This window comes from Nilaparvata lugens, chromosome 5 (assembly GCF_014356525.2).
Source record: "Nilaparvata lugens isolate BPH chromosome 5, ASM1435652v1, whole genome shotgun sequence".
Classification (NCBI taxonomy): domain Eukaryota; kingdom Metazoa; phylum Arthropoda; class Insecta; order Hemiptera; family Delphacidae; genus Nilaparvata; species Nilaparvata lugens.
Window position 1 is genome coordinate 64,330,862 of NC_052508.1, and position 14,849 is coordinate 64,345,710.

At 32.4% G+C, this 14,849-nt stretch overlaps 1 protein-coding gene across 1 annotated transcript in view; it reads right to left on the bottom strand.

Moving 5' to 3' along the window:
- Positions 1-443: 443 nt before the first annotated feature.
- The window catches only part of LOC111054159, a 33,287-nt gene continuing 18,881 nt past the window's right edge, over positions 444-14,849 (bottom strand). The window contains exons 8-12 of the mRNA XM_039429023.1: positions 13,900-13,958; positions 8,722-8,757; positions 6,323-6,509; positions 2,729-2,796; positions 444-1,639 (exon numbers count right to left, since the gene is read on the bottom strand). Coding sequence (XP_039284957.1) covers positions 1,535-1,639; positions 2,729-2,796; positions 6,323-6,509; positions 8,722-8,757; positions 13,900-13,958 — 455 coding nt within the window. The 3' untranslated portion in view covers positions 444-1,534. The remainder of the gene's footprint in view (positions 1,640-2,728; positions 2,797-6,322; positions 6,510-8,721; positions 8,758-13,899; positions 13,959-14,849) is intronic.

Below are 14,849 nucleotides of genomic sequence, written 5' to 3' on the forward strand. Positions count from 1 at the left end.
TATCAACATAATCTGGCCGGCAATTATATAACATTATTTCTTGAATAAAATTCTATCGCCACTATTGCAAGTTCCACAACAACCCAATGATCCATGATTAAGCTGCCATAATAATAAATGGCGAAACGTTCATATCAATTATTATTGTGCAAAATTTTGAACAAAACCACTACAAGCAATACAGTGAACTGTATCATTCAGAATTCGCTGATCCCCTGCTCTACTCTGTAAGACTCCCTAGAATATTATTATACATGAAATATTAGAATATTATTATGTAGAAAAGAAATTGATATTTTTTGATTATATACTTTATTTGAAAAAGTTATATGGCATTTCTACAAACATATCTGTTTCCCAGTCAACACCACTTTATATTCTCGTTTACTGTGATAAAATATTTAAACTGTCAGCATAAGGCCAATGATTGAATGAGGAATTATAATTCATCAAGTATAAATAATTCACATTATCATTAAGTATTGATTATATTCATAAGGAATGCTTACAGTTAAAAATAATAATCTACAATATAAGATAACGTTATTCTGAATGGTCTCATGATAGTAATAAAGCATTCAGGAAATTAGTTCAACCAAAAGCCACTTTATCCAGTCATGACAGTAGGGGTAAAGTGAAAGTACTGCCCCAAAGCTGGAGAAAAGCTGCCCAAAGCTGCCCCCAAATCTACCCCAAAGCTGATTCTTGGTTCTAACCTTGCCCAACCCAATGTAATCTGAACTAACTTAACCTAGCCATACCCCTAATCTCACAATAAATCTCAAATGAAGATCCTCATTCCCACTTTTCTGGAAAAAACTAGATCCAGCTTTTTTTTTATTTCCTGAATAACTAAGAGACCGTTAATTTTACAAAAAAATTACAAGAATAACTTTTTCCAGTAAATCTAATAACGAATCCATCAACACCCCATTTGTCAAGATTGAACAGAAAATAAGGATCTTATGGAAAAAGTAGATCCAATTTCTTGAATAACTAAGAAACCGTTAATTTTATCAAAAAGCTACAAGAATAAATTTTTTCAGTAAATCCATTTGTCAAAGGATCAGTCTAACTCAACTCAACTTTTTCTGAAACTCAGCAACAAGCACTCAGAATCTCTGATATTTTTATATTGAGACCTATTACAACTCCCTTTCTTAAGGAACACCAACCTCAGCACTAAACCACATTCACCTGAATTTCCACAATTACCTGAAACTACCAATCTTCAATGGACAGTTAAGACAATAACTTTGAACATATTAAAACCTAGATTCATTATTCTTGGATTTCAAAGAATAGGAAAAATGTTATAAGTGCTAACAGGTCACATTTTGATTTCTGTAATCTGAACAATGTTAATCTCTATTTAAATGCTCAATCATTCCCCTACTCATGACAATTATAATCAAATGAACAATTAAAGAAACTTGGGCTTTGAGAGACTTAGACTAAAGAAGCACAACTAATATATGAGGAAAGTAAATTGAGGAAACAATCCTTTCACTTTGTCTGCAAACATGCTAATATGCTAATTAGTGATAGTCCCATTATCTTTGCTGGCTCCATCCAATTGCGCCATCTTTTCCTGCTTCACTCTCGTTCTAACGTTTTGGATGTAATTCCTTATCTGGTCCTAGAATCAATAAAATAAATAATATCGATCAGTGAATCAGTGAATAGACAGTTGTCGATATTCGCAACTGTCATGAAATATGACAGTTTTGGATATATTACACTGCAATTCATTTCATAGTCTAATAATCAATCTTGAAAAAATGAGTGAAATCTTTTAATTATATTATTGAGGGAAGTAATTGGCGATAAAATATTTTATTGGCATCATGTTTGTGCAGGATATGGAATAGGTTTTCCATCATCATAATAAGAAGTGATGAACTATTTACAGAGCTGATAAATAATATAGCCTATACCTTCAAATAAATTATAACTTAAAATTATAATATACATGGAGAATAAAGATTATACATTAAAGAATATACATAAAGATTCTAAACAAGGTAACGAGCCATGGTAACGTGCTGCGGGACTAGTAGACTATGGATTAAAATGTCAAATGAAAAGAGTCAGCTCAATTCCAGAGTGTGAGAATTGATTTTTTACTAAGAATTTTCAACTTTAATGAATGAAGATTACCAAGTGGCATAGGTAATTCTCACAAAACATTGGGTTATAATTTTTAATATAACTTCATTGTAGATTTCTACACTTATTGTCATGTAAATTTCATGGGATAAACTTGATACAGATATTGAACATGGAACTACTATAGAACCATTCAATTTATTTTTGTGTTTTTCACAGACTCCTTTAAGCGCGAGTTACACTAACACTATCACATGATTGATAAAAATATTCTAGACTATTCATTTCCTCTGTCTTCAAAGTGAAGTTTACATTCATTACTGATGATATGCGACTATTCATTCTGAATTTCTGAATAGTGTAGGCCTATGAGAATGTATTACCCTATTACTATTTATAACTTGTATGTAATATGATGTGTGTGGGTATATTTATATAAAAATATATAGGTAGTCGTCAATATTATGAAATTAGCAAACTCTTCAACCCGGGGTCTCAAAGCAAATTCAGAATACCGCTACTTGACTTTTGATTAGCTGTTGACCCTTTTTCCAATTCATATATATATATGATTTGTGTATCATTCAGTGAATTAATAAATAAATGAATAAACACTTACAAATTCATCATGTGTAAATACACATTGTGTTAAATAGTAGCTGTAAGCACATTTATTCTTCTTATCCACTGAAATTGAATACAAAGCAAAACATAAATTAATTTCAATTTGGTGATACAGTATTATATTATTCTCAACATACTAATAAGAGATGTTTTCATTTTAACTTGAACTGTTAGTAAATATTGTATCATGTGAGTTTATATGAATGTATGAAAGAAAAATATCCTCATGAATTAATAATAAATTGTTGTCAAAGTGCAAAAAGTTATTTTTTTTAATTACCATATTATTAAACAAGTTTGTTTATGAACGTTATGGAATCCATGGAGCTGTTGAAAATTATCACTTGTTTGTGTTTTATTAATATTCCATATTGTAATTATAATTCCTGGCAAGTCTCCAGGCATGGATGGATTTAGTGGTAGGTTATTAAAAATAGTGTCTACATCAATTATTCCCGTTCTTTGTGACATTTTCAATAGTAGTATTTCTTGTGGAGTATTCCCTGATGCCTTGAAAATAGCCAAAGTTGTGCCTATCTATAAAAAAGGTTCAAAAACTGATATTGCCAATTACAGGCCAGTATCTTTGCTTTCAGTTTTTTCTAAAATACTAGAGAAACTAGTAAAGAAGAGAATTGTAGATTTTTTCAATGTTAACAAATTCTTCTACAGTGGCCAATTCGGCTTTCAACAGGGTTTGAGTACTGAAATTGCGCTGAATCACTTTATGACAAATATTTATAATAGTTTGAATACTCGTGGTAAGATGAAAGTTTCAGGGCTCTTCCTTGATATTAAAAAAGCTTTTGACACTGTTGATCATGATATATTGATAAATAAGTTGTTCATGTCTGGGGTTCGTGGAATCCCCTTAAAGTGGTTTAAATCTTATTTAGAGAATAGGAGCCAATGTGTTAGTATAAATGGTATTAATAGTGAATTGGTTGTAAACAGCAATTGTGGAGTCCCTCAGGGTTCAGTCCTGGGGCCTCTCTTATTTTTAGTATATATAAATGACTTATTCTCATTGAATTTTCATGGATCTGTAACATCATTTGCTGACGATACTGCACTGGCCTATTCAGCTAATAGTATAAATGAATTACAAATGATGTTACAGTCAGACTTGAGCAATTTGAGACTCTGGTTTGATGGGAACAAAATAGTGTTAAATGCTTCTAAAACTAACTTCATTAATTTCTCCCTATCAACGGTTTTTGAATTCTCAGTCCCTTTAAAGTATCACGAGATAGATTGTCAAGCAGAGTCATGTAAATGTAATAGTATTTATCAAGCTAATTCCTTGAAGTATCTTGGTATGACTTTGGATGACAGATTAATTTGGACAAATCACATAACAAATTTGAAATGTAGACTTCTTTTTTTAATTAGGAAATTTTATAATCTTCAACAATTCTTACCTAGATATATTCTCCGTCAATTGTATTTTGCATTTTTTCACTCAAAACTAGATTATGGATTATCTTGCTGGATGTCAACATATGCTTGTCACTATAATCCAGTTGTAATTCTACAGAAAGCCATAATACGCATCATTTGTGGTGTTAAAAGAAGGATTCACTCGTTCCCTTATTTCAAAATTTTGCAAGTTCTGCCCTTGAGAAGCATGTATGTGTTCAAGGTGCTGTCGTTGTTCTTTAAAATGAGTGGGAACCGAAATATGGGGATTGCGCCTGAAACTCATCCAATGGGTGAAGTGGTAACACGGCAAAGAACAAGAGAGTTGCTAGCAACACCAAGGCCTTATTGTACCAGGTATAAAAAGAGTTTTGTATTTTTAGGATGCAAATATTACAACTTGCTCCCTACTGACATAAGGAGAATCAATTCTTTGACACAATTCAAAGTGAAAGTAAAGAAATGGCTTTTGAGTTTGTCATTTGAAGATTTAATGATGTTTATAGAACTATAATACTTTTATTTTTTACCTTTATTAATTTATTTTTTATTTGTTGTACTCATTGATGAGTTCTACGACTTTGTCTATAATTAAACACCATCTCAGTGGTGTTGATGAACTTAAATATTTTTGTGTACTCATCAATTAGGGTTTTTTTTATATATACAACCTTGTCTTTAATTTGATATTATTATTATTGCAATTTTTTCACAATTTTGTCTGTACTGTGATACTGTTGTTTTAATGTCTTACTTCTAAGTGAGGAATTTATTTTTCCTTGTTGACAGTCTGTGTGTTATTTTTAAAGCTAGTGTTTATCATTTTTTGCTTTTCTCTTCATAATGTCATCTATACTTGAGCAATCTAAGCCTTGTTTTATTACCATGGAATGAATAGTTTAATCAAGAATTAGTTGTTGGTTGTGACTATTTATTATTGAATTGTATGGTAAAGCTCAAATTGATTCCCATATGCATGTGTGAGAGTGTGTGTGTCTGCGTGTGTGAAAGTACATTTTGATAAAAATTAGCAGTGTTGTCAGCTCCTACTAACGGGCAAAAGACTTTGTTCTTTTTTGTTAGTAGTAATTTTATTTTGCTCTGTGAAAATCATGTTTGTTTTTTTCCTTTTCTCTTATTATACGGTATATATTTTTTAGTTTTAAATTACAGTATGTTATTATACTCAAGAGAAGGAACTTGTACTATAATTTGTTTTGATGCAAAATAAAAAAATATTTGATTTGATTTGATTTGAATTCATTCATTCATTCACACACACGAAATACAATATAAAAATACAAAATATAACAACAATCATAATCACAAGAACTGTGGTAGGGGGAGGATTGAAATGTTTTCTAATTATTGTTATCCGCATGTACTAGGAAAACCTTCAATCCTTGAGAGCGAGAAAGTTTAAATGAGAAACTTGTTTCATTGAATTAAGAGCTAGATGATTCGAGTTTTAAAATGATGAGATGAACGATTATTTCAATGTAATGAGTAATATGTAGGTAATAATATGGTTAACATGTAGAAGATACGGTACTGTATTTTTATAAGTGGATTAGGCTATTCCATTGAGAAACAATAGTGTAATATTTATGCTATTGTTTCTCTATGATAATTCTTTGTAAGTTTAACATAAGTACTATGCATTGAGATTAATAATATAAAACAGCAAACATAATAGAGTAAGATTATAATCTATTGAGATGATTATTAATTAACATAGATGATGATATTGTTATATTGATGAACAGAAAATATTGAATTTCAATTAGACGACAGTGACAGGTTAAATGTGTAACATATAGGATAAAATATATAAAATAGATGGATAAATGAAATGAATGGAAGGAAAAGCATTTGTTTTTTTGTCATGCAATGATCTAGGGTTAGACAGACAGTGATTCTCTATGAGATATTTCTTCATAGACAAGATAAGAATCCCGCTCGGCTGTCAAAGTTTCAATGCATCTATAGAAGTTTAATCTATAGGGTTGGATAGCTTATTTCATTCACGGAAAAAGCTAGTAGGATGAGAAGGAGAAGAAGATGGAGGAACAGGATAAGGAGGAGGAAGAGAACAAAGAGAAGGAGGAGGAAGAGGAGGAGGTGGTGGTTAAAATGTGCAATCTGTGTAGTATTATATGACTCAACTTACCTTCATCAGTAACTTTGACAGAATCCAAACAAGCTTCAATTATATTCAAGGCTAAGGTGGCCTTTTTCTGGGGGTTGTCTACAAGGAATACTTTTGGCAGAAATTTAGGCAAAATTGCCAGTGCACCTCGGGCAAGTAAAATCTTGCTTTTAATAGCCACTTTTTTTTGCTTGCCATTTTCATTAACCTGTTCCATCAGAAATAAATACTACAAAAGATTTGAATTGAATTGAAAAAAAATTGATACAGTTTTTCCAAAAGGCAGTTTTTCGTGCAATCGTGCTGTGCTAGAGCTTTTCCATTTTTTTTTTTTAATTGCAGATGATACCCATATGAGCTTTTTGCTTGTGTATGGGCAATGGAAATTGAGGGAGTGATTTAATGAGATGATCCAGCATCCATGCCTAAAGGCGGGATCCGAACCCGCAACCAATAACTGAATAAACAGGTACAACCCTTTTTAGTCTTATAGTCATCTTGGCTACTGCCGAATTTTAGATCAAAAAATGATCTCAGGAGATAGGATATATTTCTATTAAAGATATTAGGATATTATTCTTTACAAAATAATCAGTCAGTTCATCAAATTTAAACAACTCTTGGCATATCTTGAATTTCATTTGCTTTGAGCAGGACATCACTATTGAATATTGTAATATTACATTTTTTCTCAATAAAAATTGAATCTTCGACATTCAAAATATTAATAAAACTTGATAGTAAATATTGGTGTAATCGATATGCAGACTTAACATTTTACCAGGAATTTATCAGATACACTAGTGTTGAATAACCTACAGTAATAATAAGGTTCTATTTCTGAGATGACAAATAATTCTAAACAACATAAAGGTTAAATAATTTCAAAACAGTTTTAAAATAGAGTTTTATTGAAAATAATAAATATAATTTGTAAAATTGTATTTCTTATTAGTGAGTTTGGCAGTTGATGATGTGTTTAGGCGTTCACCCAAAAGCTTCAGGTGTTTCTCTGAAGATGGGTAGGGTTTAGAATTGAAATTTTTCCATATAAGTGAAGTTTAAAATGTTTTAATTGAGATCTGAATAGTTTTATTATGTTCTCAATTTGTGTTGAATGTTTTGTGTAATTTTGTAAGCCTCTAGCCAAATAAATGAGTTCAATATGAAGAGATAAGTATTTTAGCTTGTAAGAATTTTCTGTTGAAGTATCAAATGGTTCTCTTCAGTAATTTTTGAGTTGTAAATTGCCAGGTTTTATGAAAATTAAAATTTGATTTGCTCTGAACTAGATTTCTTATTCATAGACATTAAATCCATTCATTATTTTTTATCAAGATGTTAGTAAAATTGGAACCGATGACTTTCCTTGGGTGATAGGTGAAAAACTATCAAACCTATTGGATAAAATTGGTAGCATGCCAATATTGAAGCACATAGGCCTATGCTTCTTGCCTCTATCGATTATTTAATTGGTAAATTACTGATAATTTTAAATTTAACAGTGGTTCCCAGAGGGGGAGCAGAGACACAGATACTGTTTAAGTATTCATTGATTTTTTTATGGTGGCGGAAGGCTCAAAAACAATTTTTTGGGGATAAAAACTAATGAATATTATGTTATCTCTACAAAAAAAAAAAAATCATCAGTAGCCTAATATCTGCAATAGGTTACCTGGTATTGTAGAAATATCATATTATAACAATATATGATTTCCAATATAGTGTACATTCTATTTTTACATGTTGTATCACCAATTTTCAAAGTAATCTATAAAATTATTTAATGATTTCAAGTAATACTGTATATATTTAATAATCACAAAATCCACCCCCCCTCCACCCACCAAAAACCCAATATGAGCATTCTCAAAGTAATAAGTCTCAAACTAGGTTTCGGAAATTGATTTATGATAATGAATTATTTCAATTATTATCTATTTACAGTCTTGCATGATTGTTTTTGAATGTAGTTCATTGCTGAACTGCTATAGGGGCTCACTTGAACTGTCAGTGATTGTTTATCAGAAAGCATTAGTCATATCCATGAGGAATGCTGTCAGTTGAGAAGCCTCGCATCTCAATTTATTACAAAAGTGATTTTTATAAAAATAACGCATTAATCCAATGTACCTAGAATACTAGAATGTACCTAATATTCTAGGTACATTGGCATCAATCAAATAAAAACCAGAATCTAGTGACTAGCACCTAGTCATTAATTATTATTATTGCTACCTATACAAATAAGATTATACAGTCAACTCGAACCCAAGCATTTGCTTGAAAATATTACCTATAGTAATAGAACTATTAAGACAGCAATTGCTTGCTTTTATTTTATTGACCTAACATCTATCTGGTTTATGAATGAATAATAAGGCAAGATTAGGTGAATTTAATAGATTTGTTAGACTTACAAGACTTGTTCCATAATAAATGCAGAAAAGAAAACACTGAAAAATAAAACTTCAATTACAAATATCAATAAAAATAGTATGGTATAAAATTTTGTAACAGATATAAAAGAAAAACTCATCTATATAGAGAATTTCCTAAGTTGTGTAATATAGTATGAGAGACAAAAATAACACATGACATTTTTCTTTATTATTTGTGAATAGAAAGGTGATGACTCAGATCTGCTTCTCATTGTTTGAGTTGTTGAAAAAAACCAGTTTACTTACATATAGCCTATAAGATAGTAAACTCAGCTGTTACATCAGCTTCACTATCCCTATCATTATAATTTGTTGATTTTACAAAAATAAACAGTTCAGTTTTAAAACCAAAACGAACCACATATTACTTAACTGGTGCCGAAACCCTATTTGTTAAATTTGTTTGTTTTTGTTTAAATTTATTTCTTTTTGTTCAACTTTGTTTCTATTTGTTTAAATTTGTTTGGTTTTTGGCTTTGTTACTTCTTTTTACCATGGCTGATGATGAACCTCTTTTATAATTAGCCTTTATGAATGTGCGATGTTTGATGGACATGGTCAATTCAATTCATCAATTCACAGGTGAGGTGAAAGAACTTTCTTTGTTCCTGGAACGGATGGATTCTGTACATTCACAAATAATACAAAATAATTTTGATGATTTGACAACGAATAATTTACACTCTTACTTTCTTTCGAGAATCGATACCTCAGTGTTGATAGAAATAGGAGTTTCATTCACGTCGACTTGGGAAGATGTAAAAAAGGCGTTGAAAGAGCAGTATGCTGGTGCTCGGACTCCAGTAGCAGCGAGTATGTTGAAACTGTTACAATTAAGTCCGGATTCAGGAGAATCAATTTTTGATTTCACCAAACGTATGGCACAATCAAATCAAAAGACTCAAATCAAAGGTTTTAGACTCTTGTTTGAACAATGATGAAGGAATTTTGAGGAACAGAGTCTATGATGAATTAGCAATGGAAGCCTTGACAAACAATCTTTCAACACAATTGCAAACTGCAATAAAGATTACAAAGCCGAAAAGTTTTGAAGAAGCAGTGGCTTTGATCAGAGATAAAACGACAGACAGAGAGGAAGTACAGCCATCAATTCCCAGAATTACTTTTCGTAATCAACGGTCTGATGGCATGCAAATGAGACACAGGCCTACAGAAAAGCTTTTTTTAAGTAAGAAAGAAAAATTCATAGACAAACCTAAATGCTGGGAGTGCAGTGAAGAAGGACATTTTGCTAGAAACTGTCCATATATTTATCGGTGAAAACATGAAAAAATGACTCATCATGGAAAAAATGTTGGACCCAGAAGGATGAATGTAAACACTGTGTGAAGAGTAGAACACAGACCAATACAACTTTCTGACCCCGAATTGGAAGGAGAACATTCCTCTCACTCAAATCATTCATCTCAAAGTGGAAATAGTAGTACATACGAGCCAAAGAAAGGCCAAAGGAAATACGTACATAAGAAGCCAAAGAAAAATGAGAAACAAGAATGAGGATCTGGTTCAAGGAATATAGGCAGCAAGAATACATGAAGAGTGTGCTTGAAGGGTGAGTTGCCTATATTTTTTGTAAAGGACTGGGATGTTAATTGCTTGTTGAGCACAGGATCAGATAGTACATTGATATCTGAAAGAGCATTGAGAAAAATAGACAGTAGCTTAATAATTGAGAGATGCTCCTGTCAAATGTTTACATTGACTGGAAATAGGGCTCTGAAAGGAGAAGTAGATATAGATCTATTTGGATTAGTAGGGATACATGGAATTATGAGAGCTAGTGCATGTGGCAGAAATTAATAATAAAAAGTATGACATGATAATTGGATGTAATGTGATGAAAGAAGTTAAGGAAGCTCCTAGAATTTACAAGGACCAATGGATTATTAAATTAAGGAATAAGATTTATAAAGCAAGAAGTTCAATTTCAACAAGCAATCGTATTTATATGGGTTTCATTACTAGACAGGATAATACAGATGAAATGCAGTTGACCAAGGAAAGAGCACAGCTAGCATCCTACATACTAGACAAGTACAACGACACTGTTTATAAAGAGGGACAAATCTTAACTACTACTGGAAGAGTTCATCATTCAATTCAACTAAAATCATCAAAACCTATATTTGTAAGGTCTAGAAGATATCTGCATTCAATGAAAAAAATGATCAAAGAACATATTGGAGACATGCTCAAACAGAGTACCTATTATTAGAAAGTCAATATCTCCATTTTGTAGTCCATTATGGGTTGTTCCTAAAAAGACTGCCCCGGGAGAACCACCAAAGTACAGAGTTGTTGTAGATTTTAGACAACTGAATGATCAGACTGAGTCAGAAAAGTATCCCCTTCCACGTTTGGAAGATATGTTGACAGGATGAGGGGAGCGCAGGTTTTCAGCACTTTGGACCTAAAATCTGGTTACCATCAGATCAAAATGAACCCAAATGATAATGAGATAACAGCATCCAGTTTTGAAAGAGGAAATTACGAGTTCACAAGAATGCCATTTGGTTTAAAAAATGCTGCATCTACTTTTCAAAGACTTATGGATGAATTCTTGGAAAACATAGATGAGCAAGCAATCCAAATTTACATGAATGATATTGTGGTATTCAGTAACAACCTTCATGATCATAAACAACATCTTATGCAACTGTTTGAAAGAATGAGGGAATTTGGACTTAAGGTCTCAAGAGAAAAAACTAACTTATGTCAACCAGAAGTGAAGTTTATGGGACGTGTAATTTCAGCTAGTGGAATTCGTCCGGATAATAATAACTAGAAATTCCTATTCCCAAGAATATCAAGGAGATTAAAACATTTTTAGGAATGGTAGGCTACTACCGAAAATTCATTAATAATTTTGCACAGATGACAGAGCCACTGACAAATTTATTAAGGAAGGGAGTGCGGTTCAATATGTCATCTGATGTTATACAAGCAGTAGAAAAATGTAAGAGAGCAATTTGCTGTACACCGGTTTTCCAGTTTCCAATCCTTCAGCAACCCTTGACGTTAACAACCGATGCTAGTGGGGAAGCAATAGGGGGAGTTTTGGCTCAGGATGAGAAACCTGTTGCATTTGCAAGTAGAAAACTCTCACCCACAGAGAGACGTTATAGCACCATTGAAAGAGAGCTTTTAGCAGTTGTATGGTGTACAGACAACTTGAGGCCATACCTCTACAGCAACGAATTTGAGCTAAGAACCGATCATATGCCATTATTATTATGGGTCAGCAAATTGAAGGAAACCTCTGCATGGATCACAAAATGGAAAGAAAAATCAGCTGTCTACAATTTTAAAATCAGACACATAAAAGGAACCGACAATTCTGTTGCAGATTGCCTATCAGGAAATATTGATCCATTCTCTGTCAATTTAATGGAAGAGAGCAATGAATAGGTACTTGACAATTGAACCAAATGAGATTGAAGTAATAAGTGACATCATCAATGATAAAAGGAACCAAATAGTCCTGTTTAAAGAAACAAAATGGAATAATTGAGACTAACATGCATAGGTATGGGCCTATCAGAATTACAACTATTATTATCCCTCCTCAAATTTCAGATGGTGACTTTATGAATACAATTCAAGAAATAACAGTCATGGGTAAAATCTATTATTTTATTTGGATGATCAACTATTAAAGAATAAGATTAAAAGACTCTATAAAAGTGAAGAATGGGATAGGAGAATAAAATTCTTCATGTGTAATGAAAAGGTAGAAACAATAGAAGATAGGATACAACAAGACAATATAATCAAACAGTATCATGTTGGGAGAACTAATCATTGAGGAGTTAAAGAGACTGTTCAACAACTCAAACGACAGTATTATTGGCTCAATATGTTCAAAACTGTGAATAATGTTCTAAGTGCATGCGAAACTTGTGAAAAAGTTAAATATGATAGAGCCCCTTACAAGACACCTCTACAGTTAACACCTACACCTGAACGACCCTTCCATACAATGGAAGTCGATGTTTTCCATTACAACAAAGAAAAATATTTAACTTCAATTGATCGGTTCACTAAATTCGCCACCGCTTGGCCTCTTGAAAACAAGGCAGCTAAATGCCTAATAGCGAATCTGATAAGACTTTTTGGGTTATACCAAAGTCCACAGGAGTTAATTATGGACCGAGGGAAAGAGTTTTGCAATAGTCAAGTGAAGGCAGCAATACAAGAGTTTGGAATCGCAAGTCATTTTACAAAATCAGGACATCCAAGATCCCACAGCATGATTGAGAGATTACATAATACTTTAACAGAACACCTTCATCTCTAGAGGATGATAAATCAATAACTGGAAAAGAAGCTATGGCGTGGGCAATATTTGCTTACAACAATAGCATTCATTCAACAACAGGCTTTACGCCTCTGGAATTAATTCATCAGCATGAGATGCACAAACCAATTTGGGAAAAGATGTGTAAAGAGAAGAAGAATCGTACGGCATAATTTGGAAACCGAACAAGTGGATGAAAAGATTAAAGTTGGTGATATAGTCTTCAAAAAGAACCATTATAAACGGACTAAAGCAGATCACCGTTTTATATGACCTTTTATTGTTCCGGGAACTTCTCTCAAGGAATCGATAGAAGCTTGGAAAATTGCAAGGAATGACAAAACGTTCTGAGATAGCACATGTTCATGAGATAAGAGGAGTCAAGAGGCGATCACCAGATTGCCAAACGAACTAACATAGGCTTGTTTCCATTGTTATTTTGGTTTTTATGTTTGTTGCAGGGATAGTGATGACTGGGGAGGGGCAGATAGTAAACCCAGCTGTTACATCAGCTTCACTATCCCTATCATTATAATTTGTTGATTTTACAAAAATAAACAGTTCAGTTTTAGAACCAAAACGAACCACATTACTTAACTTATATACATTCATGTGATTTTCAGTCCACCTCAGCTTCAGTGGGTGGCTATTGATGTAAATACAGTTTGGCTACTGTAGCTACTGTGTCTTGCTTAACTCTCGCACGCGCATGTTTGTTTACATTTTCTTTTGCCTCCAAAACCGAGTATATATAGGTACTAGCTGCTCTGATAATGTTCTGATTTATAATTAAATACACTTAACTTCTATGTTATATTACAAAAAATAATTCAACCTACCATGATACGATTGTTCTTTTCTAAAAGTCTTTGGTCCGTTAGAAACGCAAAAAATTCATCTGAAAGATAATGATAGAATTTTAGCCAAATTTTATAGGATTGGCCGACTTTTCATTAAGATCGATGAATGAAGATGAATAATTTTTGTGAGATCTGAGAAGGATAAAACAAATATGTACAAAGTGGTAGAAGGTGAAAAATAAGGAGTGTGGTTAAATTACTAAATAATCTTTAAAAAATGCACCCAATCCCTGATTGGCCAACCAACCAGGAAAGGGTACAAATTTTTCCTCATTGAATAACATAGAATGAATACAGCCAGAGGTGCCCACAGGGGGGGGGGGGGGCTAGGAAATTCTTGGAGGGGAGTTTGGCTCAAAATCAAATCTTGAGGGTCTCAGAAAAGTGTAAAAATCGATGACTTCGTGTTTTAATGGCACTTTTAAATTTTGTTTTATGGCTCATGCATGAGCCGCATTCATCAGCCTCATGCATGAGGCTCACGCATTCAATATGATCACATTCCAAGCAGTAAGAAAGCGTGTTTGAAAAACGTCGTGATGTCCATCTTTTCTAGTGATAGTAGACGTATATAGGCTTCCATACTGTTTCACAAATCGTCATGTTCTCTTTTTGTATTGTAATATATTGAATCAATTCCTATCAAGTTTTCAGAATGCATTGAAAATAAAATTATCTTTTATTAATTTAGAGATTTGATGTTCATTTATGCAAGTAAATCTCTAAAATTTCTAGTTAAAGACATTCACTGATATTTTCATAACTTATTTTCAAACCTTTATCACTATATGTAGTTGAAAGTAAGAAAATTTGGAAAGGAAGCATTCCATTTGAGTCAAAATACCTCAATTCACTCTCAATATCGCGGGACCGAGCTTCGCCTTGGAGTACAGAAGAATAGAAGAAGCAAATTTTAATGGGAGTATTCT